This window comes from Onychostruthus taczanowskii, unplaced genomic scaffold (assembly GCF_017590055.1).
Source record: "Onychostruthus taczanowskii isolate IOZ18803 unplaced genomic scaffold, ASM1759005v1 scaffold1, whole genome shotgun sequence".
Classification (NCBI taxonomy): Eukaryota; Metazoa; Chordata; class Aves; order Passeriformes; family Passeridae; genus Onychostruthus; species Onychostruthus taczanowskii.
Genome location: NW_024496525.1, coordinates 1,726,787 through 1,754,618, shown reverse-complemented (window position 1 = coordinate 1,754,618; position 27,832 = coordinate 1,726,787). Strand labels below are relative to the sequence as shown.

The window sequence follows — 27,832 nt, the reverse complement described above, 5'->3', positions numbered from 1 at the left end:
TTCTGGAAACAATACTTTGTCTAAAAATCCAGATATACAGAGTCTATAAATGACCAAGAAAGGGAAAAAAGCCAGTGATTCATAGAAAATAATTTTATAATCTTTCAGAACACTGATCACAACACATCAGGATGCTGCTTCATCATTAAAACAGACATAGCACGTTGATCAAGGAACTGTGAGATGCATTTATATACCTAATGCAGGCTTCTTAAATCTCCAATACCCAAACTAATGGGGAGATAATGTGGATAAACTGGATACATTGTGAAATGCAGAAATATTTGACTGAGTGGAGTGAGTGCTGCAGAGGCAGCTGGATGTGTTGCAGCACTCCAGGAGGAATGGTTAACATGAGACCAGAAACCCTTATAAACGGTCATTATAACCACAAAATAACCCTCAGAGCATCAAGGACTGCATGCTGGAGCAGCTGTGATCACATCTTTCTCCTCTCTCAATGACTGCAATATATACTTGCAGTTATTCTGACTGGCCAGTAAACACAGCTTTACTTAAGCTTGCAGAGTTACAGTATGTCAATTGTTTTTTTCATAAATAATGTTTCCAATCTCTGAAAAAAAATTTTAAAGAGAACATTTTATTTTTATTTTTTGCCAGCAGTGAGATTAATTAAATGGAGCTAGGCCTGGTAATACAAAGACATATGCATACACTGCAAAATAAGAGAGGACATGAATTTCTCACACATCAGGTATTCAACAGTAACTACTTCATGCATGCTCCTACTACATGAAAAATGCAAGAAAGCTTCTCCTTTGAAGAAAAAAGGTGCAAGCTATCTGCTAAGCAGCATTGTTAAGAACATGCAAATAGGCATTAGGGAGCACAGGTCAATTTTTCACTTTCAGTTAATGAAATTGTTCTATCTACCTTTTGACACATATTATAGGCATCCCACTTGACAAATGCCATGTTGAGTAAAGCCCATCATATTCATCATATTCAAATGTTAAATTGATCCTAGAGCCCATTTAATGCATTTGTCTAAAACGAGACTGCAGAAAAAAACTTTCCAGATTTATATGATTAGAACAACAGATTACAAGGTGTGATTCCTGGATGAGATGCATCTATAGACCAACACTGTAAATTTTGGCCCTATCCAGGAAGACCAGAACTCATTCCTTCTGGTCTTTCACTCATCTTTAGCTTTTTTTTCCAGCAGCCAGTAAAATGCCCCAGGTGCCATGCTCACTGTAGGTTCCATGAAAGACAATGCTGGCAACACATTGTCTAGAAAATGGGTTTTAAAAATGTTAGTGAGGTTGATTACTTTACCGAAGAAAATCACTACACCATTACAATTTGATCCTATGCCCACCCTTTCCTCCACCTCTCTGCTCCTCAAAATCAAAGTCCTATCTTCTTGTTCCATTAAAACAAAACTGCAACACTATAGGCACAATTTGTTGGAAAGGAAGAATCAATACTATAATGGTGAATAAATACCTGAAGATATGTTAGCCAAGACTCAGTGCCTCTGGTGGCCATACTTCTGAAGTAATGATGGCAACTTCAGTGACAAAACAGTGTAAAAATGGGTTTGGTTTAGTGTTATTTAGCTGAAGGCTTCAAGCTAGTGAAATTAAAAGTCTTAGAGACTTCATTTGTGAAAATATCAGAAGGAGTGGAAAAAAATGTTACTTCACTACTGCACAGAAATAAGAATTAAATGAAGAAAAAGTGTTTCCGTAAAATTAGAAAAAACACAAGTAATCGTAACCATTTGTCAAAAATAAGGCAGCTAAACATACTTATTTTTTGCTCAGATGTCAAATTCCTACTGGCTTCCAGATCCATTCTTTGACTGTTTCTATTCAAAGGATAACAGAAACAATGTCTGAAATTCCAAGCTCCATGGACTGTAGCTACACATTTAAATGCGGTGCTCATCTGACAATATGAACATGAAAAAGCTTCTACCTACTACACATTAGATCTCAATTTTTACATTTCTGAAGCCCTAGATGATGCTGCAGAATGTGTGATTATACATGCTCCTCAGAGACTGCAGACTACAAATGCTGAAAGTTTTTTGCTTTTTAAATTTACAGAATCACATCAAATCGTAGGTCCAAGAAATCCCAAAAATTCACCAAAAACCGAAAGACCTGTATCATATTTTCTTTCCTAAGAAAGCCTAGTTTTAATGAGCAATTAACTCTAAAAGCTGAAGATAACACCATCTTTTATTTTATGCATTCTGTACTCAGACAGCATACAGAAATCTGAAGCTGAGGGACTACTGGCATGGTGAGAGCAAGCTATGGGAAAGGATGTAGGCTATGGGGAAATCAGACACTGTGAAGCTCTGAAGGAGACAGGTCCTAGAATAAACTTCCCCTTGTATTATCTGCATATCCAGATTCTTACAGTGCTGCTGAATTGCAGTTTTGCCTTTACACTGATAGCCCCAAGGTTACATGCATCAAAATACAGTAGTTGCTTGTCAATATTTTGTTGTTTCATTGCTGGTCATGTAAGCATGTGGTCAGAATATTTTCTGCTTGTGCTGAAATCCAAACTGTCTCCCCATGCCTCATTGGGTATAAAAGCCCAAGTTACCTAGTTGCCAAAACTGCAGTTTCTTCCTCTGCCAATCTCTTTGACTGTTATGCACCGTGGGTACACAAATCTGACACACTGCGAATATTGAATTTACCATCAAAATACATGATGATTTTGGGCTGCCTACAATTCAGATTAAACCAACTGAAAAACATTTATTTATGTGAACTTTGGTAGAAGTTCCCAGAAGGTGGAGAAAAGGGATAGGAGGGGAACACAACCGCCTTTACCTTGGAAATACCAAAGTTTTGCAGTGCTCCCTCTTACACATTTATCTGAGAGCAGATAAATGAGAGATAGATGTAGATGAATTTTTAAAAATCAGGTAAATAAATTTGCCAACACACAGCTGATGAACAAATTCAATCTGTGATATACTCAATACCTGGCTCACTCCCGAGGACAACTTACACCAAATGGCAGACAGCAGCTCTGCAATATGAGAGCTTATCTACCAGGAAACAGGTTACAATATCTGTTCAAATCTGAGAAGTCAAAAAAAACCCCACCCCAAACTGCAACTAAGTCCTGCTCTGCCAGTAACTGCAACTGACAGTACGTCTAATGAAAACTTGGAAGAAGCTGAATTACCATTCTTAGGACCCTCTTATAACACATGTATGAAGTCCATAAAGTTTAAGGCAGTGGCCTACAAACTTTTCCTCTCATCTTCTGATAATTGCCTCTTCATCTGCTTGCCTGTGAGGGGACACAGGACTGTGCTGTGAATATCCTGATGGGGCTGTGGCTATTTGAATTCTGTGATGTGAGCAGCCCACAGCTCTGCAGACAATGATCTGCTTCTCTAGAACAGAACAGCTGCATGATGCTACCCTGAGTGTTACTTTCCTAGTGCACAGTTGTTAGCTAACACAGCAGCAAGAGGTTGCGAATGCAGTGCTTGACCCACTGCAGCCGTGTCTGCTGCTTCAGTGATGATGCTACAAAGGCCTGCACAGGCATTACCAACGAGAGAAAAGTGGAATAGCCTGGCCATGAGACTACCTCCTGACAGAGACCTAAAACATCCATCTCTGACCATAAAATTTCTCATTGCCCTATTGTCAATATGGACTATGAAACCTGACAGCCTTCACAGCATTACCTTGGGGTATATCCAACTATTACTTCCAGAACCTGTATCTATTTAATTATAATTTTTTACATAGAAAACCTCTGAAGAATTTAAAATATCTCAGTCTGCTATAGTGCTATGTACAGAGTGACAAAAAACTTCAGTTAATATTTGTGGATTTTTCCAAAGGCATACAGTATGCACTCACCCTGTTTTCAAGGAGAGTACTTGTGCAGCATTAGGACAGTACACTACATTAGCACAGTGAAATAAGGAAAAAAATACGCCTATATGTAAGTAAAATCTTCAAATTCAGACAGTTTCCTAGAAACTTCATATTCTCTTTGGTGTTTAATTATCTCCATATACCCATTCCCCAATTATATATTTCATACTTACATTCATCTTCATAGAAATATAAGAAGAGGTACGTGGATTGTTTTCTTTACCTTATATTGTAATATATTTTCTTTGCTAGATTCAATTTTGTAATTAAAGTTCTCAATTGTTACATTCAGACAGTGATCTGAAATTTATGTTACATTTCTGTCTTTCTCTGATATATTTTGTTTATTTTGCAGATTTGCATGTCTTTTTCAGACTACTCGAATGCAGAGGGAGTTGTGAATGCAAATCGTAGTTGTGAACTTAAAACTAAGGCACAGGACACAGGAAAACTTACTGTGATGCAAAGAAGACAACAAAAGTCTGGCTGAGAAGACACTGTATTAAAGGTACCAGAAACAAAGCATATTAGCAAACAAACTGCTAAAAGACCAAATAATAAATCTGAAGCAATAAATGCAGGACAACTCCTTAGAGCACCAATACCTGTAGAAGAGTTAACAACAAGCCTTAATGCAGGTTCCCTAGAAAAATTAATTTTAACAAATCACAGACAAGGAGTAAACATCACATGCTTAACCCTCTTTGCAAGACATTTTACAATTAATAACTGATATTATGAAAAAGCATTGATGTATCCCAGGGCAATTGCTTTGAAAGCAGACGTGCAGGTTTCTTCCCCTCATTCTAGTATACCAAAGACAACAATAACAGAAAGAATTAAAAATATATATATTTCTTTATCCTTACCTTTAGGTTCTGGTTTGTTTTGTTTTGGGTTTTTTTGTAAATAGATAAGAAATGTCTATTTCAGATATTGCTTAAACCCTACAGTAAGGTATGTAAAGAAAATACAACTTTAAATTTGTATTTTTTTGAAATACACTAACATTTCAGTAGTTTGATTTTGAGAAGCATTTCAAATTTTTATAATCACATTGCTAGAACATAAAAATGCTTGCACTTTGCAGGAGACAAAAAACTATGGAAACCTTAAATACCTAAGAGAGATCGGAAAGACCTGTAGACACTCAGGCACTGCAAACAGAAAAAACTTCTTAAGAAAGTAGGAAAAGTGGCTTGGTCACAACAATAGTAAGAGGAAATGAAGGCAGCTGTATGACACAGGAGACAAAGCAGGAAATGAGTATAAGAAGAGAGGACACACATTTCTACCCTGTGGAAGGACAGGGGACAGGATGAAACATTTCAGGCAGCAGCAAGGTTTGAGTTTTCACCTGGCAACATTTCTTTTTTTTTTTTTTTTTTGACTGAATTCAGACCCCGAGACACAGAAATACTGAGGGCAAATCATACTTGCACTTCAGTGCTGAAATCTTTACTGCAAGAGAATAAGAATATAACACTTGCAAGCAACCTTGTGCTGAAGGCAAGGTACAGATTCCGCTTAAGTGTGTCTTTGCCCTCTTTCTCTCTCCTAAATGTTGCCTCTGAGTTTGGTTTGGATTTTTTTTCTCTTTAAGATGGATATAGCTGAAGATAAACTTCTGGCCAACTTTTTGTGCAAGAAACAATCTTGCAAGCAATTCTATGGAACAGAAAACTTTGTTTCAACTTTTTTTACCTTGTCAATACAAACACGGTACCTAAAAATCTGGTTTCAAATATTCCTGTATTTTTCTGCCCTTTCCTGCATGACATGAATCTGAAGCTCTGTACTTAGGCAAAAAGATACACTGCAAAAAACCATTTTGCAGTCTCTACAATATTCGCCAGATTTTTAAGGACTCATCTACATGTTTTAGGACAGTCTTCTGACACTGAAACAGAGCCAGAAGTTATTCCACTAGTAAGGACCTGGAAATCCGGTCATTCTTGGAAAGCTCTCAACAGTCTGCTTGTCCTCAAGCCAAACATACCATAAAGCATTACAGCAGGCAAGGCAACTACATTTACACAGAGAAGGCTGTGTGGTTGCATACTGGACCCAGGGGGAACAACAGAACCAGCTATACAATTCCAAGACAATACCATGTACAAAGACAGTTATATTTTTATATTATTTATATTAACCTGTAGGAGGTGAACCTCTGAATCAAAAAATGCTTTTAAGTTTATGGCAAACAACACATTTTGTGCAAATGTAAACTAAAACATTAAAGTAAGAACAGGCCAGAGTAACTTAAGAAATGTAATGTTATCTTAACTCAAAGGAACAAACTACAAATTATTATTCGTCTTAATGAAATGTCTTAGAATAGCATTTAGACACATTTAAATTTTTTCTGATAGTCTTTTTTTTCTTCTTCTGAGTTTCAAGAGACCTTTTGGACTAGAAGCAACAAGTCTCAAGTTTCACTGTTCTTTGTGGCCATCAGAAAGCTGGACAAGCCATTTTGAGAAGTCCTTTAATCTCCAATCCCAGTTTTAGGCTCCTCACTACAAGAAGGACATGGAAGTGCTGGAGCTCATCCGGAGAAGGGCAATGGAGCTGGGGAAGGCTCTAGAGCACAAGTCTCACAGGGGGAACTTGAATAAGCTGGGGTTGTTCAGCCTGGAGAAAAGGAGGATGAAGGGAGACTTTATTCTCTTTTCAACTACTAAAAGGATGTTGTGTTGAGGTGGGGGTCAGACTTTTCTCCCAAGTAACAAGACCAGAAAAAACAGCCTCAAGTCACACCAGAAGTTTAGGTTGGATATTAGAAAGAATTTTTTTACTGAAAGGCTTGTCAAGCATTGGAACAGGCTGCCCAGAGAAGTGTTAAAATCTCCGTCCCCAGAGGCACTTGAAAAATGTGTAGATGTGGTGCTTAGGGACAGGTTTAGAGACAGAATTGGCAGTGTTAGGTTAATGGTAGAACTCTGTCATGACATCATCATGTCAAGAGCCTAGTCTCTCTCTAGACTCTAGACATGGAATCTTTAAGGTCAGAGAAGACTATTAAGATCATAATCTACAATCTTTTAATGCCCATTTTTATTTCCATACCAAAGACTTCCATTTTGGAAGGGGATCATATCTCATATGCAGAAATTTTATTTGAACACAGACATGTTTCAGCATGGTAAATGTGTATATGACAAAAGTCAATAGAGAGGTAGGATTGACTCCTTATCTCAAAGCAAAGCTGACTTCTCCTCATTTTTATTCTCTGTATCAGAACAGAAGCAGAATGCCATAAGTTTTATTCTGATGTATATTTCTGTACATCCTGATATATAGCTGTGTAGTGTTAACCATGATGAGACATTTCATACTGGAATGTATACAAACAATTTTATATATCATTATTAGATGTTCAAGAAAAGACTCCATCCTCTTCCATTTGGTCACCTTTCTTATTCATATTCAGGCAGATGAATTCAACTTTACGTTGCTCTTAAGATGAGAAACCATGGATCTGGTTTTGCACCAAATCAAAGCGTCTTCTTTTCATCAAAGAGAAACTTGGTGATTATCTTGCTATTTAAATATCTGATTGTTTTATTATTTAAGTAATCCAAATATATTGATTCTGGACCTGGGTTTTGCAACTGGAGAATCCCATGAGTTTGAAAAACTAGGCCAAATCAGTTTAGTCTGTCTCAAAAGATGCAAATTCTTCAGAAAAAAAGCCACAAACTTAATGATCAGTATTCCCTCTTTCCAGTCTTCTGTATCGTCCGAATGGACAGTAAAGGAGCAGGAAGAGCAGAGCGCCACTCATTAGAAAAGAAATTGAGTGTTTTGCAACCCACACAATGCCTGAAGACAAATGTCCTCAAAGTGGTACTTCCAAACACAGAGGGCAATCACCAATTCTCTAAAAAATCACTTGAAAATGAAGGTATTCTTGGATTTCTTAAACCAACTTTAGAGCTTTCTACCCTGATGAGTAATGGAGAGACAGGATATCCTGCATTTTAAAGAAAAATTTGTTTTTCTTTCTGATATAGACATAACCAAATCCTTCCCAATATTTTTGAAAACTGTAGCAAATGTCTGTCCATAGCAGAAAACAACTCTTTCCTCAAGACAATATAAAAACTCAATTCTCCGTGGTTGTCTACAGACCAAAACACACCTTAAATATTTCTGCCATAGCATAGGTAATTCACTGGAAGAAGAAAAAATCGCCAGACTTTGGTTGTGGTGATACTGATAGTGTTACTTAACATAGTAGTTACAGGTCACTTGTCTCAGAAATTAACTGAAACTCTTGAGGTGCACAGTACAAACAGACTGATACGTTCTTTTGTACTCCTCTGACCACACAGTAAATCATTCCAACTTCCTAAACCAGAGAAACAACTTGATCACAGAAGAGCTTTTTACTGGGTTGTCAAGATGACTCCATCTATAATGCAAGCTACCATGAGAACCAAACATAACCAAAGAACACAGCACTAAACTCCCAGCTGGAAACTGAGAAGGGGCAATTGTTTTAGCTGTCACATGAAACTACACCCTTACTGGACTTCTAGCATGAAGAAAATCGCACCAAAAGATCCTCACATTAGACTCCATGCATTTTCATATTGGACTATGTTCCTGTTCTACTGCACGTAATCAAATTTGTCTCAGCCTAGAAGAAGTTGTTCTACTAATACTCACCTTTAGGGTTTCATGTATTACAGAATACTGCAGATTTGTTCTGGTCAAGAAATTACTATGAAGACATGCATTTCTACTTTGCAGTTATGTTTCTAAAATTATTAAATTACAGATGGAGTTAAAGACATCTATTGACTCAGAACTCACAGCCCTGAACTGTTAACACCCCCAACCCCCTTTGGCAGTACAAAGGCAGGAAACTGCAGAGTTTAAGGTTCAGGGAGCACTGCTCATTGCAGTGGAAAATGACTGCTTCATCACTGAATGTAAAAACAACATCTCTCTAAACCTTAACAAGGAAGCTCTACTATGCAACTGAGGGATACAAACTTTAGCTGGTTCATACCTGCAGCTATGCACCTCTGTCCAGCCGTTCCAGTCTTCACTCTAAAAGATAAAAAAAACCACACATTGAGGGCTCCAGAGTTAACAACAGAAAATAATGAGCATTATGTGAACTCCACCTGGTAAAGCACTGAGGACTGGGAAAGTGAGCATATTTCTAATAACAGAAGTCATCATGAGGTGGCAACAACCCTCAATAGCATCAAAACTGAAGCTGCGTATTTCAAATAGACAGGGTAAATGAAAGGGTGCACAAAAATGGACTGCAAACACAACATGGCTGAAAACAGAAGTCTTAAGAGTTTCCCAGCAATGTTCAGTGGACTTATGCCACCTACCTGGCCTTTCGGCTGTCACAACAGTAGCAGCTACCAACAGCAGTAGCCACAATCCTAAACTGCTATATGATGTTATTTTGACAGCTGCAGCGCTAACAGATGACTACGAACCTGCAGAGGGCAACTCTAATGTATGATTGCATAAATGGAAAGGTCTCAAAAAGTACTGAATTAGGAAACACAAGAATTGAACAAAACAAGGAAAAAAAATGTTATTTCTACATCTTAGGCAAATCATCAGCCAGGAACCATACAGGTTTTCTGCACTAGCATCTCATATCTAGAGGATGCTACTTCATGATTCAAAGTTCTCTTTTTGCAAACTCAGTAACAAACTCTCAACACAAGCTAGTCTGTATTTAAAAACAAACTTGGGATTTTTTATTTGTGAGGTTTCTTGACTTTTTTCTCCCCCCCTCAAATAATTTCTTCTCTGCCTCCTCCTGGGTTATTTTGCAGAACTACACTCAAGTCAGTCTAGCAGTATTTTACAGAAAATCCGAATCTATTTACTTATTTATAGTTACCAAACTAAAAACTGCATCCACCAGCAAGCAGAATTATACAAGGCTATCTGAGCTATCCAACATTTTGACTGCTTTGCAGTCCCCTACTTAACCTTTGTTCTACATTTTTTTTTAGTAAGTGAGAATAAGCGAGCCACATCCTCTTCTAAGTTGCCATGTAATATACTTGGTTATTTATCACACGTACTCATGCTCTCTGTTTCAAAGGGAGATCTCTTGAGAAGTTTCAATTCTTCTAAATTCTATTTGTTCAATTTATTTAATAAAGTACTAAAGCCTCTAAAGGAAAAAAGAATCCTAAACACAAGAACAAAATAAATTTTCTTATAATATTTGTTGAAAACAAAACCCAAACTATGAATCCTGACAAACATAATGCAGTTATCTGAAATGTGTAATTTCAAAATTATTAATTTTTCTTTCCTAGAATATTACTCAAAATTGACTATTGTTCAGAGAACACTCCACAGATTTATTTTTGTTCTGTTTCACAACAACATTCTGGACTATGAAGCTTCAATTTGTGATTGAGGCAAGCGTTACTTTAAGACAGTTCTTCCACTTCAGCCAGATTCCTCTGCTTTTCTGAAGTTCAATTACAAAATATCTGTTTATGGCCAAAAAAAAGGTCTTAAGATTCCTGCTAACAGACATTCTTCATACCTAACTTCTAATGTCTTCAAACCAACATGTAACATAATTTTTTTTTGCTTATATGCTTAGTTATATTCCTTAGATAATCAGCTTTCAGATAAAATGAAATCTACAGTTACTTGATCTTGTGAATGCTTAAGAATATCTATAAAAACAACTTTTTGATGTTAAAAAGAAAATCTTCACTTTGCACATGTAACTGCAACACTCTAGTGAATTAATTTAAAAACTTCAAAGAAACCAAAAGTGCAGCTAACATACCCAGAGGAACCCATAACTCTTGGATACCTTTGGGAAAAAATACAGTTCACTGAATCAAAGGCAAAATCCAAGACAATAAAAACTTCAAAAAAAAAGCAGCAAATCTGACCACCACCTGTAGAAAGCCTGGGAGAGTGCTATTAAATCACAAATTGTTTTAGTATGGTTTATTTAATTGCACGCAGAACATAAATACACTGAATAATTCATCCAAGTTTATACATCAGACAAACCTGGCCCAAAGGCCAAAGAATCTGACAACTGCGTTTGTTCTCAGGAAAAATTGGGTCTTGGATCCCTCAGACTAAGGCATATATAAACACATACATACAGCTGGGTGCTGCTAACCATGTGTGCAGCATGGTCACTTCTGTAATTAACTGATGGGGCAGTAAACTCTTGTACCAAAGTAGGTTCTCCCCAGCCAGCATTTGATGCTGAGAGCCAACTGTTTTCATAGGTGCATGAGCGTGCTTAGTGTGGTCAGCAAAACAATTAATGGGGTAAATTCAGATCTCTCACCACAGCTTTTATAAAAATTTTCCTGAAGTTGTCCCCTGACTAAGGTGCTGCAGCTGAGTAAAAAGTTGAAAGTTGTCACTTTCAACTACTGCACAAAGCTGGGAGGAACTACTGACACTACCAGAGTACTCCATGTAGAAAAACAAAGCTTTCATGCTCAGATTTAATGGCCCTGCCAGATCTAAAGGAGACAAAATATACTCTTGCTGATGAACAGTTGCAATTTTTGATATGCAATATAATATAAATAGAACTGCAGCGGGTAATGAAAACAAGTGGCTCTATCCACTAAGTACTAGACAATGGATATGAGCCCAATAAATCTAGTAATATTGTTTTTCTACTAAGTGGTAAAACTTTTGTCTCACCAGCACCCAGGACCATCTAAGGGAATACCAGATCATTTAATGGATTCTGATCAATGAAATTACTGTCATAGTCAGCACTTTGTCTAGACCAGTTAGTTCTGATTTCTCATTATGCTTTCCAGGAACTAATGTTTATGGGATTGTCAAGGTTACCATTGGCAATTAAAGAGGCCAACAGATCAAACAGACCACACAGGCCAGCCTCAGATACATCCTGGCGTCAACAGTCTCTCATATAAATCAGTGCTCAGTCTGGGCTCACTGCAGATTTACATACTTTTAGGAACCCATGTGACCAATAATGAAAATTTGAAAATACAGAAAGAACTATTTCTTTGGAAGAAGTACAGGAGGAAGATAAGGATGCATCAAAGAGCGACGGAGCAAGTGCACTACACGGACTACAAGCTGAGAGTACTACAGAAACCAGAGGAAGTTTCAATCACTGAAGTTTCAATCACAGCCCAGGCCACAACCCACAGAAATGTCACTTTGTAGCAGCCCTTACCAATGACACAACACACAACAGAGATAGCAAGGGGAAACTCCTAAGGTATAAAAACATCATCAGAGAAGGAACTTCTTTATCTGAGAAGCGCCCTTCTACTGCAATCTTTACACCACCCAAACCTCTCAGCACCAGAAGCTACTTGTTCAATGGGAGGCCACAGCTCAGTCACTGTGCCTGCTCAATTTATTTTGGCAGACAGAGCTGTCAAATACTGTTTTTCTCAGCACTGCCAGCACAAGCACTTAAGGGTATACAGGGTAGCAAACAAACTATACAGTTAGCAAGTTGAATTACTCATGACAGTATGTTGTATTATAAGAATGCAAGTTTTTTTCAACTTCAGATATAACAGGAAGAACAGAATGAAGAATAGAAGAGGTGCACATGTTGGGACCACCACAGATAAAGATGAAAAGACATGAAAACTTTTAAAATGCTATGCTTCAAGTTACTCTAACCAGGACATCATAAGATATTGCAAATATGAACAAATCCAAATCTTGAGTGTCTGTTCCATGTCTAGTCAGCATTTACAGCCCAAACACCTCCAAGATTGGTCATTAAATCTTACAATCCAAAATGAAAGCATCAAACACACACTTGAACAATACAAACCAATCCTGTGATCTACTGTTGAAAACATGGGACTGCGGCTTAGAAGACACAACTTTTATTAACCATGTGGCTGAATAGCAACTTTTTGGTCCTAAGAGTTTCCATTTGTATGATATGGACAAACAGGTACAAAGAAATAATAATCTTATTTCTTTGTGAAAATGTATTTTGAAAACTAGTGACAGAATGTATTTAATCAGAGTCAGGGGTATCATCACATTGTTACAGTTGCATCTCAGCTGAAAACCTTGTAAACAACTTCACAAAAAAATTTCCAAAAAACATCTGTCTGTTAATAAAATCCAAAGAATCTCACCAACAAAAGACTTTAGTTTGCTATCTCTCTCCAGATTATGGTATTAAGGGACTCTCAAAATATACCAGGAGTTGCAAATAGAGCAGGTACAAACTAAAGCAACATTTCATTTACTTTTTGAATGAAGGTCAGAAAGCATGCATTCATGTTTTGCTTTATGGAGACTCTACATGTCACAGGAAGACCTATCACATACCGCAGAGTTTGGTCTTCTTTTGAGTAAAGATTGAGTTTTAGTGAACACAAACAATATTTTCAGCTTACCACTAAGCCTGCCCCTAGAAGCAACTGAACTTTAGCTGAACTTCAACAACCTCATCCATCTCAGCCACAAGGTTCAAACACTAATACTTTGAACTTACCTATCTTTAAAGGCAAGATAAAAAAATCTCAATGGGGAAATCACCCCTGTGCAATGTTTAGACAGACGCAGCTTGCACAGCTCTGGGTTAAAAATTCAAGATACTAACACACCTTTTTTCTGATTGTACAACAGGGAATAGACTCAAAAGCAGAGAATAAAGATGTTATTGCAGGTCTCCCACCAAGATCCTCAAATGCAGTCACTATTCTGTATTACCACACCTAAAATGCCAAAGGAGGACACAGTGTACATGGCTGTTTCCAGCATCTACTGCTAGCTTCAGGAGGAAAATAATTTTGAGGTGTCCCAGTTTTGAAAGATAAGAATTGAACTGTATACAAAATTCTGAGTAGGTCTGAATTTCTGTATTTGAAAAATGTTGAAGAATAAATATTTATATTTTATTTCAAAGAAGCACAACTAAGAAAGACTGATTTACCTGAAGCTTGTATGTGTCTTGCTTGGCTTATATTAGACAAATACTTGCCATGAACTCTACTGTGCAGAATCTGCCATTGCCACGCCTGCAAACCAAAGAGTAAAAATATGCTCAATTACTTTTATCTTTATTTTGTAACAGGCACATGGTAAATCCTTTGCAGAAGTAAATGGATACAAATTACACTCATTTACATCTGCAAAGAATTCGAGTTACTGCTCTATTATAACCAATGAACACTGATTCAAATCACTTTGGACAGCAAATAATTTGTGTTAACACTCAAAGAAATTTAATATTGGGTGTATAGAGCCGAAGCTCTAAAAAATATTTCATACTATTTCTTTTTCTCCATCAGAGGCAAGTGCTGGCATTGCTGTGGGAACATCAACTGAGGAATGTTCCACTTTTGCTCTAAAACACAAATTTAATAAAATGTAGCCATTTCACTGCAAAGCAGTTCTTACTAAGCTTCTAGTCCAGATCTCTGAAGGTTCTCATTTGTCATCATTTGTAACAGCATTTGTATATATTTAGATTTATTTTTTGTAACATTTACTCCCCTCTTCGGTATCTTCATATAGTATCTGAAACATACAAGTGTAAATAGTAGAGAAAAACTTATTAAAAAGAAAGTGCTTTCATTTACAACTGCTGAAAACACATGAATACACTAACACATGCCATGAAGCACCATTTTTGTGTGACTACCAATCACAAATGTAATGCCACACCTCAGATGAACTCTCCTCTGTCTGAAGAAGTTTTCATTCCTTGTTACAAACATGTGAATAAAACTAACAGAATGCCTTTCCTGCGGATATCAGCAACTTTTTACTCCACAAACTATCCTCCTGGTCCATTTGTGACCCTGACACACCCTCTCCAGGCCGCTCATCTCCAGTAGTTGATGCTCACTAACTCTTGTGTCAGCACAGCAAACTCTGCTTGCTCCTCTCTCTTCCCAAGGCCTCAGAAACTCTCCCTGCTGTACAAGGCTGGATCTGTAACTTGATCTTAGATTTTAGCTGGATGGGTGAAGAAGGCTCAAGAGTGTCAATGTACTTTACCAAGAGCTAGAGGTTCAGTCCTTGCTTGAAGTCTTATTCACGTATTTTCAGATGTTCTTCACTTACACACATCCATCAATTCATTTCCATCACTTTTCTGCTAGCAGTTTTCCAGTGCTAGCAGGAAGAGACTCCATAAACTTCATGGCAAAATCCACTGCTATAATACAGCTTTGGCTGCATAAGCATGCAGAATGGACTTCTCCAAATTCTCCATACCTTGTGCCTAGATTCTGGAGGCACCTCATACTTCTAAAACCTTACATGTGACACTCTATGTGGCACATAATTTTCCCTCTGCCCTCACATCAGAAAAGCTCACCAATTTCTTCCCAAATGAATAGCAGGCTTTCTGTAGAGCAGCATCAAACACTGTGTACCAAATACTGCAGTCATTAAGAAGTATGTTAAGACAACATTTAGGACTTCCCTGTCTAGAACCAAATTATATGTGCCCCAGCAGGCAACACAGGCAAACAATTCTCACTTAGTATTTTCAGGTTATACAACCGAGAAGACTAGATATGAGCTGTCCGTAAACATTCAATAGGAATAGGGAAGAAATACAAAGGAATAGATTGAGATACTCCTGCTATAGATCCAGTTTAAGCTGGTGCTATTGCCAAAAGAACAGTGCACAACTCTTTCCTCACCAGCTGTCCATCCCCACCTCTGTGTAACAAGCCTGAAAGAGGAAATGGTCAAGGTGTGATCTTGTCCACCACCAACAACAGGAAATTAACAGTTTTAACCCAGACATGCTCCTAGATTCAATTCACTACACAACCACACAGATGCTCTTGGTAGCACAGAGGAAAGGAAAAATGCATGAGAAATGGCACAAGCCTCTTTCAGAGCAACACTGGCAGATGCTCATTTAAATTACTCGTGGAACTAGATCATCAGATTTAGGTACTGAATTTCACATAATTAAATCTCTACTGATTGATGCCTTTTAAAGGCCTTAAGTGATAAACAAGGCTTCCACTGCTTCTGTTAAGAAAACACTATGTTTGTAAGAACTATATACATGTCCTTCCATATAATCATCTTCTCTGCTCCAACTTTGTCAGTGGACTGCCTCAGATATTAGAGACATGTCACTCCATATTCTTGATTAAACAATATGATTTAACTTCTTAAAATCACAAGTAAATGTCTTCCAATTTTCATTCACTCTTCCTGGAGTTGTAAATAATTCACAATAGCAGTTTTAAGTTTCAGCAATTTGAAATGCACACTGGACTTAATTTAAAATTCCTGTAATCTTCCCATATGCCCACCCTTAACCTAACTTTATTATTCAACTGTGTAATGATAGTATTTTTTAAAAGGGCTTATTTTTGTAAAAAAAAAAAAAAGGTAAGCAATAGGGCAAGAAGAAAATAAAAAATTATGCCTTCTTGAGGAATTTCAGTATCTTCAAAGGACATAAGACAAAAGTTAATTTTTCATTTGTCTCATACCTTGATTAAACCTTTTCTTCAGACAGGGTAACAGTCAAGATACAATGGATTATTGGGTATTCTCCCTTAAAAACAAAAGTATATACAGCAAACAAGATTTCCTGTCTTGACAGCTTGGCTTAGCTCTGAACAATGTCATTTTCTCATATATTGCCTTTGGGAAGATTAAAACAAAATGGTATGATTGAAATTCCCCAGTGCCATTCTACTACTCAAATGCCTTTGGTGCACATATATTTATTATTTATTCAGAGTTCCATCCATTTATCATGGCATCTTTCACAGAACAGACACACAGTAATTTTAAACATGCAATTGTGCACTTCCAAGAGGCCTTTGAAACTGCCTAATTATAATCCTGCTCCAAGACTACTTGGAGGAAATGGCGAGTATGCTACAAGAAAACACTTGAAAGCCGAGGAATCACAAAACTCAATCACTGGCCTCAAACAGTACCAAGAATTTATTTTAACTGGTAACTCATATAAATGAAAGGTTGTCAGCTAAGGGAGTCAGCAAGTGGAAAAGTGGAAAGACAGATGGGCAGAGGACCTAATTCTAGCAGAGGATGCCAGAATTAGGCAAAATACCAAGATACTTCAGGTAACAAGCTTAACATCCCACAGGCTGCATATTTACAACAAATTCTGTAGGACTTCCACATGAAGAGAGGAAAAAACTACTGCAGTGTCTCCGTTAAACAAACAGTGATCAGAAAACAGCCACACAACTAAGTTTCTTGAGTTCAATCAGTTCAAGAAGATGACCTTCTGTCACACATCAATGACAGGTCTCTGCCTGCAGACATCAGTATAATCCTGACACTGCCAGGCAGCTGAGATCCACCAATTTGCCTCCAAAATGTCCTTCTTCCAAATCCAAGAGACACACAGCTCTCCCAGGAGGAAATACATTGAAGACACTGCAGTGGTAGGAAAGAGAAATAATTCAAACTGAGTTTATGGAACATGGTCCTCAAGAAAAAAGGCAGACTCTTGCTAAAATCAATTTCACAACTGAAACAACGTTTTCTTCTCTCAAATTCCAAAAACAAAAGGCTGATGCCTATTTGCAAAGATATTCAAAAGACAGCAGAATTTTTAAGGAGACAGTATTTATTAAAATTTAGAAAAAGTACCCTATAAACAACTGCCCTCTTTCTCCATCAAAAAATTATTGCCACAGTTAATGGTGTACTAAATTGCTGCCACTATTTTGAGCACCTTTCTGCTACTCGAAGATTGTATCAACAGTTTACTACAGTGTAGCAGCTAACAGACATTCTGCACTATTTGTTCAACTGATTTACTATTTTAAAAAGCAATTGTGAATAGTAATCCCAATGTGTGCAGTGCCTCAATACAAAGTTTACGCAAGCACACAGGGAAGTCTCAGCTGCAAGTTTCCAGCCCTTCCTAACAAGGTATTTCCTACAAGCCCCATCCCTGGACACCGACTCCTGATTCCAAACTAGGCAGGCCAGGGTCTAGCTCCTCATTAATCCCCATTGCCCATAACAAGCAAACACAGCACTCAGATCTCCCAGGACAGGATCTAGCTTTCATTAATCTTCAAGGCAGACACTGACAACAGACCTTTTATGGAAGGATACAGGCCTTGGCTAATCACTCCCCAAAGCAGGAAGGGAGATTAAAATCCTCATCCCAGAAGACAGCAGCTCTTTTGGAGGTTAAATCTGGGTCTTTCTGAAGCCACTGGCACCCACTACAAATTGCCCCCGCAAGACAGCTCCTCCATTTCCAGTCCCTAGACTCTCAAATCTGGATGAACTGCAGTTTACAAAAAAGACAACAACCACAAACAGATTGCCTTTCACTTGGAACACCAGCCGTATCCAGAGACGTTGAGACAGACAGACAGATGGACATAACAGAGACTGTAAGCCCTGGCTCTCAGTTCTGCTTAGCAAATGCCCACCAGGCCAGCCACACTGCCTGGTGAGCCAGTGTGCTCTGCTGGACAAATATAGAAAGCAGAAAGTGGAACAACCCTTTCAGCAGAAGAGATTCTGCTCAGCTCCCAGAGAGGGAGGAGCAGGAGCTGAACTGCTTTACCCATACATGGTCTCTGAAACAGACCATTGCTAAGACAAGTTCCTTTACACACACACCCGCATTCACTGTCACACCGTGCAAGGAGAGAAAAGAATTAAAGTGTACAAACCTAAAGGAGTTCCTGTTTTGAAATGAGTTCCAACTCCACTTTGCTTGCACTCACCTTAATAATGCACAAACTTCTAATGCTATTCACCAACAAAATCTGGGCAGCAACTCAGAAACAAGACAAAAATCTTCCTCCCAGGGAATGCACACATGCACCAGCATTTCAATAACAACTGAACTAGTGAAGTCTTGTTGCCTTTGGACACACACAACCACATATTAAGTTCTTGGTTTGACCTTCTCCCCTCTCCAGCCCAAATTGAATTACAGAAATCTTTTTAAACCCTTCTCCCTTTTCAAGTATTGTCCTAAACCAGGAAGCATGACCTTTCTCATTGGTTGATGCTAATTACTATGGTGACCTGTCGTATCTTGTCTGCTATCCCCGTAGTCCTTTTTGCCAGTGTTTAAACACCAACTAAACCTTTTCCTATGCATTCTTCTTAAAAACAGAAGAAATGCACTTCTGTGCAGCATCCTCTTCTCTGTCCACCCACCCCACCCCCTTCACATTCTGGCACAGAAAGAGCAGAGTAAGTGTAATTGAAGACCCAAATCCATAGATCTTCACAGAAAAAAAACCTATGGATCTATAGAAGTGGCATAGTCTATTTTTATTTTTAGTACACAAGTAGGACAGCTTGCAAACTCAAAAGCAGCTTCATTCACATAAAAAAGCATCATTATTTCTAAGTGATTTATTACCGCATGCTGCTGCCTATTGCTTCTCCTTGGTGTATTCCACATTTATGTGGTGATACCAAACTACCTTACAGGAGCTACCAGAAAAGTTCTTTCATACAAGTGGAAGCTGCGACTTCCAGCAATATCAGGAATGCAGCAGCCAATTCAGAACTCAGAGAAGCACACTAGTCAGGGAGTTCTGTTAATGTCACGTGCAAGTAGACACACAAGTCCTGGCATTAAAACAAACAATCCCAATATTTTTTTCAAATTTCTCATTACTGAGATAATGGTTTAGGCTCCCTGCAAATTCAGGAAGATAACAGCATATGCAGAATTAGCTCTACACCTAAGCACAGCCTAAATTATTTTCCTAACACATAAGGATCAAGAATATGTGTCCTAATCTTGCTCCCCAAGAAATGCCTATTCAACTTAATCTTGAATTAAATGACAAAATAATTTAAAACCCAAAGAAATTCCAAAGCAAGTGTGTCCTAATCTTGCTCCCCAAGAAGCAAGCCTATTAAACTTAATCTTGAATTAAATGACAAAATAATTTAAAACCCAAAGAAATTCCAAAGCAAATTCTGCAGCAGACACTTAGTGTCATAGCAGCTTCCACACTGTGAAATACAGACAGTACCACCTACAGCCAGTCTCTGATAGTGACCAGATTCTGGCACTGAATGCATAATCCAGAGTGTAACATGGGTGGCTTTAGTCCATAAATATCAGAAAATACTCACTTAACTTTTCCTAAGTCTCCAATGCATATAATCACAGCTTTCTGAGCAGCGAAAACTGCTCTAGAGAAGTAAATATACAATCCTTTTTCTTCCCCAAAAAGATTTTGCATATTGGTACTTTCAAGGGTATCACTTCTAATGTCACTTAGGACCATGCAAGGAATTTCAACTTGTGCTCAGTTGTCCTCCACATTGTAGTCATCAAACAATCACGTGCAAGAAAAAAAAACCAACAAAAACCCAAGAAGAAATACAACTCATCACTAAGTTGACCTGTCATCCAAGTATTTTTTAATTCAGAATTTTAAAAGGAGAACAGAAATTTTTTGAAGACAAATAACAAGGAAATATAGGTAAGTAGGCAAAAAAAATTTTCAGATGGTGCTTTCTTTGGAATACAAAACTATAAATTAGGGAATTATTTTTACACTGTACTGTGCCTACACGAAATGCAAAAGCTAGATGTGACGTTCAAAATACATTCTCTTTTCCTGAAGGATCAATATTTCATTGCCTTCTGAACAAACATTTATCAAAACTCTATCTTGTAAGATTTTGCAGAGATAATAAGATGCCTGGTGTCCATCCTGCAAATCTCTACATATATTAAGAAAGATGCTACTGTTTTTGTATGTAGACTTGGACATTGTCTGCTAAGTGCTTGATTTGAATTACAAACTCCTCTGCTTTGGAAAAAGCAGCCATGAATATTCCCTTTCCAACAGAGTCTAAAAAATTTGTGGATTGCATGCCTACATTGGAATATCTTTTGAACTGCATAGTTTGGGACAAAAATAGCAGAGAATATGCATGGGTTCCGTGAAAGCCTGAATTTTAAGTGATGTTTGAAGGAAAACAGTTTTACTTTGACACGTGAAATACTGAAGTCTAGTGGATAACAACTACATTATTTTTGTGAAAGGTGCAGTACAAAACAGCCAGCAGACAGAAGCGAGAGCTGCCCGAAAGAACAGTTTTGATAGTGGTGAAAAAAGAAGCCACGGTCCTGAAAAACTCAAATTATTTTAAAGTAAAAACAATGTAAGACAGTCACCTGGGTTCTTATATGAACTGGGAGAGCATCCAGTTCTGAGAGAACACAGCGCATGTAAGCATTAAAAAAAATGCTCTGCAAAGGAAAGCCTGCCAGTTACCACACCAGCATGACACCAGATATTCAACAAACACCCATCCTCTCATCCACATGCTCATTCAAGATCTCCTTGAGGTGTGCTGCTGAAAAGGACAAAGAACCCAAACTGCCTGCTCATTTGCATGGATTTCTCAAGCTAGTTATTCCATGCTATATTACAAGCAATTTAGTCAAACCAATGTAAAAATCCCAGAGCAACATGGTTTTAAGTCCAGTTTACATAATCTTAAATCTACCTGGGAATTTACCACTGCTAGCCAAGCCATTAAATCAGTTATAAATCTACTCTAAATTGGTAAAGACTCATTATCAAAACCTGCAGTTTGTCAGTTTGCCACTAATACTCTGCCTCCAACAGAGCAGCCAGAAAGGCAGCACACCTTTTCTAAAAACAAAACAAAAAGACAGCCCATGCTATACTAAGTATGCTGAAGATACAAAGCTAACATGCACACATGGGATAGACAAGACAGCTTGTGGACAAGGATTCCTCTTCTGGCATAAGGCTTTACATATACCTGTGACACAAACCGCATCATCTAAACTGAAATCTTCCCCTAAGAGTTGGAAACTACTGAAGATTTCTGTTCAGCCACCTAGTTGCTCATTGTTCATCCTGAATTCAGCTAGCAATGATGCATTTTCTTTAGCACAGAGCTAAGAGAGCTGGAAGTTTGAAGCCACTCGAGATGTCAAAGATGACTTCCTTTCCTTGGGATGATGACTGTGCTCCGCTCTATTGCTGTCACACAAATAAGCCTGCACTGTCCATCACCGTTCAGGCTCGTGAGTTATTCCTCCCTACAGCAAAGCTCTTGTAGACTAAGTGGCACTGCAGCTTTGACCCAGTGTATATTTTAGTTCTACTTGCTTGAGTCTCACATCAGGTGCAAACAAGATGATGTTCAGTTGATATTTGGGAAATGTCTTGAAATGTGAATGCTAAAGCTCTCTCTTTTCATTCTTACATCCCAAACATAAAGTGTCTTGGCATCTTTATAAAATATGTTGTAGAGAACAATAGTAGAAAATGTGGTATCTTGCATTTATTTATATAACAAGTATCTCTGATGACTGGAAGAAGAGCAGTAAAACTACTGGTTACTTTTTCCAATCAAGATGATCCCTCTTGCCCCAAGAAATCTTGTAACAGGATCACCACTTGAGATCCTGCTCTATGATACTTTGGGAAATACCCATTAGAGGCCCTAGATAACTTTCCTCCATTTACAACCCCCATTCTAATAAATACTGAAATATATTAGTCTTCTTGTCTTCTGTACTATTTTTTCTCCTGCCAAATACCTGATCAATGGATAAAAATCATACCTTCTTGCCTGAAGGCACTGAATAACTCTGCACATAGTCTTTCTTGAAGGACAAGCAATACTAAACATGCCCAGATTGAAATAAAACATTTCAGACATTCATGGCAAGACTGAAAAATACGAAAACAGACATATAGATCTAAGTGCATTTAACTATTGCAGCTGTCACAGTAACCAACTCACATTATGACCTGGAAAACTGGGCATATTAACTTAAGAACAGTCTCCAGTTCAACAGCGAGAACAGTGGGTTCTTGGATCTCAGTGCTAAAGACTAATAACCAAGAAATCTCTAAAACTATGACAATTTGTCTCACTTCCCACCTATTCTAAAACAGGCACTAAAGGAAAAATCAGAGTGGGCACTCTGAAGAGACTGTGGCAGATGACTCAGTAACTGATAATCAATAGCCACATTCCAGAAAAGTATAAAAGAAATAGTTAAGGAGCAACCTGCTCACAGCAAAGTTTCCCAATAAGTTCAATTAGATACTGGATTAACTCAAAGTGAATCTAAATATTTAGGAATCACATAAGCATCCACTTTTAAGAAATTCAACCAATACAGGATACTGTCAGTGATTTTAGAAGAAAATTTACACAACATTATAAATACTTCCCTTATTTCAAAGCATCATATTTTGTTTCATCCAATGATTCTTCAACTGATGGACAGGTTACTTGGCAAGGCATGGATTTATTATTAATGAGACAGACGACTATTGTCTATTGATGACCCTGCCACATTTCCTGCTTTCCCTTTACAGAAGTGGTGCCAGGGAGCATGTTTTCAGAACACCTACCTGTAAGCAGAAGAACTAAAAGAACCTTCCCCCTGCCATGCAAAGATAATCCTACAAGTGCATCAAGTTTTGGAGGCCTAGCAGAAACATGGATACACGAGTACACAATAATATTACCATGGATCTCTTTACCCTGTCTCCCATAGTGAAAGATGGGTACATCCTTCTCACTTTGCAGGCAATTCACTTTCAAAACAAAACTACCTAACAGATAAATCTTCATGTTTTAGTGTTCATGACTTCAGAACAGTCACTTTTCAATCATCATCTTTTCTACAGATGCTGTGTTCCAGCTTTCTTTTGCATTTAAACAGAATGTCCTAGGCTTGCATCAATTATTTTGCTACCTATTAAAAAAAACCCAAACAGATACAAAAAGGGGAAACATGTAACAGAGCAGTTAGGATCAGACATTGATTTTCCCCAATGTAACAATAGAAACTTAGACAGGGAAAGGAAAACCAGAATAAAGACAGCCATGCAAGAATGGTCATTCAGAAATGGTGAATACACTCCTCAGAACAGCATACACCTTCCCAAAACAAGTATCAGCAATAATTTTCAATGTGAGCAGAGGCTGAAAGAGAACGGTAACCACCTAAAGAAAAAATAATTCTTTACATCACCATATTTAAAAATTCCTATTTAGGAATTTTAGAAGTATATACATTTGCACCCATGTCTCTGAGCAGGTATAAGATCTGTGCTCCTGTCTTGAGGGCTCTTCAACAGCACGAATGCAACTGAACACACTAAGCTGCTAGATACAAGCTGTACCCACCCTAACATTTCCTGGCTCAATCTAAAGACATATGGATTCATTTCAAACATCTACCACAGCAGCAGTATTTCCAACAATGCTGCTCCGTCAAGACTTAGGTCCAGACACAACTCTAGGAAGATACAGTATCTCATGTTATGCAGAGATCCCAAGAACATAGCCGAGGGGAATGGAAAAAAGAATAAAAATGTGATGGGTTTATTATGGCTGTGCAATGCCAAGTCAGTGCAGTAAAACCCATCTGATGAACTAACCTAGAGAAAAACAATAGAGAAGACAACGAAAGACACTAGGAGAGACTTCAGCAATTTTTGTGATCACTGGTACAAAGAGTAAGACTGAAAGGACAGATATACACAAAAAATAAAAACACAAATTCAAGACAGTCAGAAAACACAAGCTCTTGTAAGCCAGAAGTCAAGTGTGCTTCATTATATAAATCCCCACCAAATACTTTTCTAAATCCAGCGAACTGGTGAAACACACCCAACGACCACACTCAAGCAGGACAGAAAGAAAGCTGCAATGTTTGAAAAATGTTCCCCGACAACTTCTGGCAGAAGAGAATGCCTGTGCCTTAAAGGTAAAAATGTCTGGGCCACAATTCCTCAGGCATTTAAAGGAGTTTATTCAGAGGTTGCCTCTCAACTTCCTTCTCGTAACAGTCCTATTAAAAAAGCATGCTGTTATCAACCTTTACTGCTTCTTCACGTATTTATCACCCATTTTACGCTCCGTCTCTCCTGGTTTTTATACTCCTCTTCCTGCTTCATTCCAGCAGTGTCTGTCACGCCTGCTCATACTTGAGGACTGCAAATCCTCACACTGTGCTGAACTCCAGTTTCCCCGACCGTGCTTCTCGTACGCCTGACTCGCCTCCACCCCTGGTGCACCAGCACACATTTCACCAGCGGACAGACCCGCACCATACCGACGATAACAGCAACCGCACCCCAGGTTCCTCTAAGTGCCCGGGGCGCCCAGGCCGGCAGGCTGACGGCGGCCGAGCCCGGGGCAGCCGCTCCCCCGCCCCGGGGTCCGCCCGGCCTCGCCGCAGCCCCCCCGCCCCCAATGGCGGCGCCGCCGCGGGCCGAGCTCGCACCCGCAGCGCCACCGCCACCGCCCGCGGCGCTGTCAGCGCTCGGATCAGATACGACACCCGGCAGCCTCCGGCTCCGGGCCCCGGAGGGGCTCCGGCGGGGCGGCACCGCCCCGGGATGGCGCGCACGGGGCGAGGGCGGCGGCTCCCCCGCGGGCGGGAGCGGGGCGGCCCTGGGCCCGGCACCAGCGGCCTCGCGGCGGGAGCGCCGGGGAACGGGGGAGAAGGGGCAAGCAGCCGTTACCTGCGCGAGACGGATCGCGCTTCCCGCCGACTCGGCCCGGCCCCGCGCCGTTCCTGCCGTGCCGTCCCTGCCGTGCCGTGCGCGGCCCGAGCTCCTCCCGGCGGCGCCGCCCTCACCTGCCCCGAGATCCGCCCGCGCCCCGCTCCGCTCGCTGCGCCGCCTCGGGCCGGCTCTGCAAGATGGCGGCGCTTCCGGGAGAGACCACGGCGGGCGCGGCGTGGGGGGGCCCGGGCTGTGCGCCCGCCCCCCCGCGCGCCCGCGGCGCTCCCCTGCCCGTCGGCCCGGCCCGGCCCGGCGCGGCGCGGCCCCGACGCACATGGGGGTGGTGGAGGCGCTGGGCGCCGGCGCGGCGCGGCTTCTCTTCTACCCGTCGCTGCTGTACACGGTGGCGCGGGCGCGGCTGCCCGGGTCCCGCCGGCCCTGGTTCCACCGCATCGACCAGGTCGTGCTGCTCGGAGCGCTGCCGCTGCGGGGGCGCATCCGCAGGGTAAGGCGGGCGCAGCGGGGCGGGCCGGGCCGGGAGGAACGGAGGTCCCTGACGGTGCCTGTGCCCGCAGACAGTGGCGGAGGAGAACGTGCGCGGCGTGGTCACCCTCACCGAGGACTACGAGACCCGGTTCCTCTGTTTTTCTCCCCAGGTGAGCCCCGGGATTGCTGGTGTGTCCCCCCGCCCAGGTCTCTCGCCGGTCTGTCCCGGCACAGGTGAGGCTTTGGCCGCCTCCTGCCGTCATCCCGGCAGCCAGCGCCAAGTCCTGGGGCAGCAAAGCCGGGACTACTCGTACCTAAGCCGATTTTAAAAACGATGCGACAAACCAGTAAAACGTGAACATGCGAGTGAACTGCAGCTACAGTGGCAGGGAAAGACAGGGAGCATGGAACATCACTATACAGGAATGCCTTTGGGTTGGGAAGAGATCCCAACATTCCTCTTTTCCTTTAGCTGAAATACGTTTTTTCAGTCCCCTTTAACTACTACCTTCTGATGACCAGGACTGATGTTTTCATCCATCTGATTTGAAGGATTGATGTTCAAAGTCTGTTTACAGCCTCGGTGAATTTCCCCGCTGTCTCAACAAGTTCTGAGTTTCAGTAAAAAAAAAAACAACCCAAAAGTTCACTGACCAAATCTGCTACGTCTGTTACAGGAATGGGAGGCAATGGGAGTGGAGCAACTGCGTCTTAGCACTGTGGATCTAACTGGAGTTCCCACCTTGGAAAACCTGCAGAAGGGCGTGGAGTTCATCCTGAGACACCGGGCCCGTGGTAACAGTGTCTATGTGCATTGCAAGGCAGGACGCTCCCGCAGTGCCACCATGGTGGCGGCATACTTAATTCAGGTCAGGAGTCTCTGCCAAATGGGGTGAAATTTCATTTAAAAATGGAAATAAAATGCAGACAACCTTTATAATTTACACTTGCTCAGGACACCTGAGCATGTACAGGTTAATATTCCATCATGTTACAAAGCTTGGTCACCCATTTTAAGAGATGCCTCAAACTTACCTTGTTTTGAATGCAAATGCAAATTTTGAATTATTCTGCTTTTCTTAATTCTTTCTGTGGAGAAACAGATTGAGATGGGAGTAACAAGTCACTCATGACCACAGGTTCACTTAGCAGATAAACATACGTTTTTGTTGTTCTTATTTTCTCCTTGGTTCACTGGAGTGGTGAGCCTTCCTATGCTTTTCCATAAATACAATTCAGGATCAAGAGAACTGACTTGTTTTCTGAGTTCCTCTACCAACCCAACTGGGGAAGCCAACAGTAAGAACAGAATCCCGCCTGTGGATTCTTCCATTGGTGTTACTAAGCACTCCCTGGAAAATTTGCCATTACTGTTGAAAACTTTCTCACTAAGTGCTGAAATGCAATGAGAGCACCAGTAGAATTTTTTTTTTTAAATGTTAAAAGCAAGCTGGACTTTTGCTCTGGTTTAGTGGGGCTGGGACAGGAAACTGTTCACAACATGAAGGAACAGTGAGCGAGACGGAAAGTGGAGGGCCCAGGCAGCAACCATTCCTCTATGAGCAACATCAACAAACCTAAGGGGCAAAGCTGCACCAAACTTTCTAACACCTCTAATATTGCCCGTAGCCTCCAGGAGGGTTCCATTAACTGGTGCAAAGATGGAATGGGTTTTCACTTGCTGGGTTTCTGCCTTTTCAGCTGCATCACTGGAGCCCTCAGGAAGCAATAGGGGCCATTGCCAAGATTCGTCCCCACATCCTCATTCGACACAAGCAAGTCCAGGTCCTGGAGAAATTTCACAAGAACATGGTCAATGGGAGAACTGCATAACTTAGTAAAAACTAATCAGAATCAAAATCCTCATTTCAGCTGCTACAAAAAAAAGTTTTTATGAGCTAACAAAAGCTTAAGGGTTTTCATTCTTGACAATCAATAAAGAACATTTTACAGTAAAGGGGAAATAGGGCTGTTTCA

At 40.1% G+C, this 27,832-nt stretch overlaps 2 protein-coding genes across 12 annotated transcripts in view; one reads left to right on the top strand and one right to left on the bottom strand.

Annotated features, from left to right (window-relative positions):
* CELF1 (CUGBP Elav-like family member 1) overlaps window positions 1–25,638 on the bottom strand; it is a 56,665-nt gene extending 31,027 nt beyond the window's left edge. For 8 of the 11 annotated variants that reach the window (XM_041427197.1, XM_041427283.1, XM_041427408.1 and 5 more), the window contains exons 1-2: window positions 13,828–13,912; window positions 8,914–8,954 (exon numbers count right to left, since the gene is read on the bottom strand). The gene's annotated coding sequence lies outside the window, so the exon portion shown is untranslated. Of the gene's footprint in view, window positions 1–8,913; window positions 8,955–13,827; window positions 13,913–25,387 lie in introns of those variants that run through there. The other 3 variants (XM_041427441.1, XM_041427455.1, XM_041427449.1) reach the window with 3 other exon arrangements.
* Window positions 25,639–25,641: 3 nt separating this feature from the next.
* Window positions 25,642–27,812, top strand: PTPMT1 (protein tyrosine phosphatase mitochondrial 1). The gene is made up of 4 exons (XM_041427497.1): window positions 25,642–25,874; window positions 25,945–26,025; window positions 26,533–26,724; window positions 27,557–27,812. The coding sequence occupies exons 1-4, from the start codon at window positions 25,704–25,706 to the stop codon at window positions 27,686–27,688; spliced, it is 576 nt and encodes a 191-aa protein (XP_041283431.1). The 5' UTR covers window positions 25,642–25,703; the 3' UTR covers window positions 27,689–27,812.
* Window positions 27,813–27,832: the final 20 nt, after the last annotated feature.

Bases quoted from the DNA above. Each gene is read 5' to 3' on its own strand.
- PTPMT1 (XM_041427497.1), top strand. From the start codon at position 25,704: ATGGGGGTGGTGGAGGCGCTGGGCGCCGGCGCGGCGCGGCTTCTCTTC. The intron at 25,875-25,944 runs GTAAGGCGGGCG...CTGTGCCCGCAG, and splicing joins TGCGGGGGCGCATCCGCAGG to ACAGTGGCGGAGGAGAACGT. The intron at 26,026-26,532 runs GTGAGCCCCGGG...CGTCTGTTACAG, and splicing joins TCCTCTGTTTTTCTCCCCAG to GAATGGGAGGCAATGGGAGT.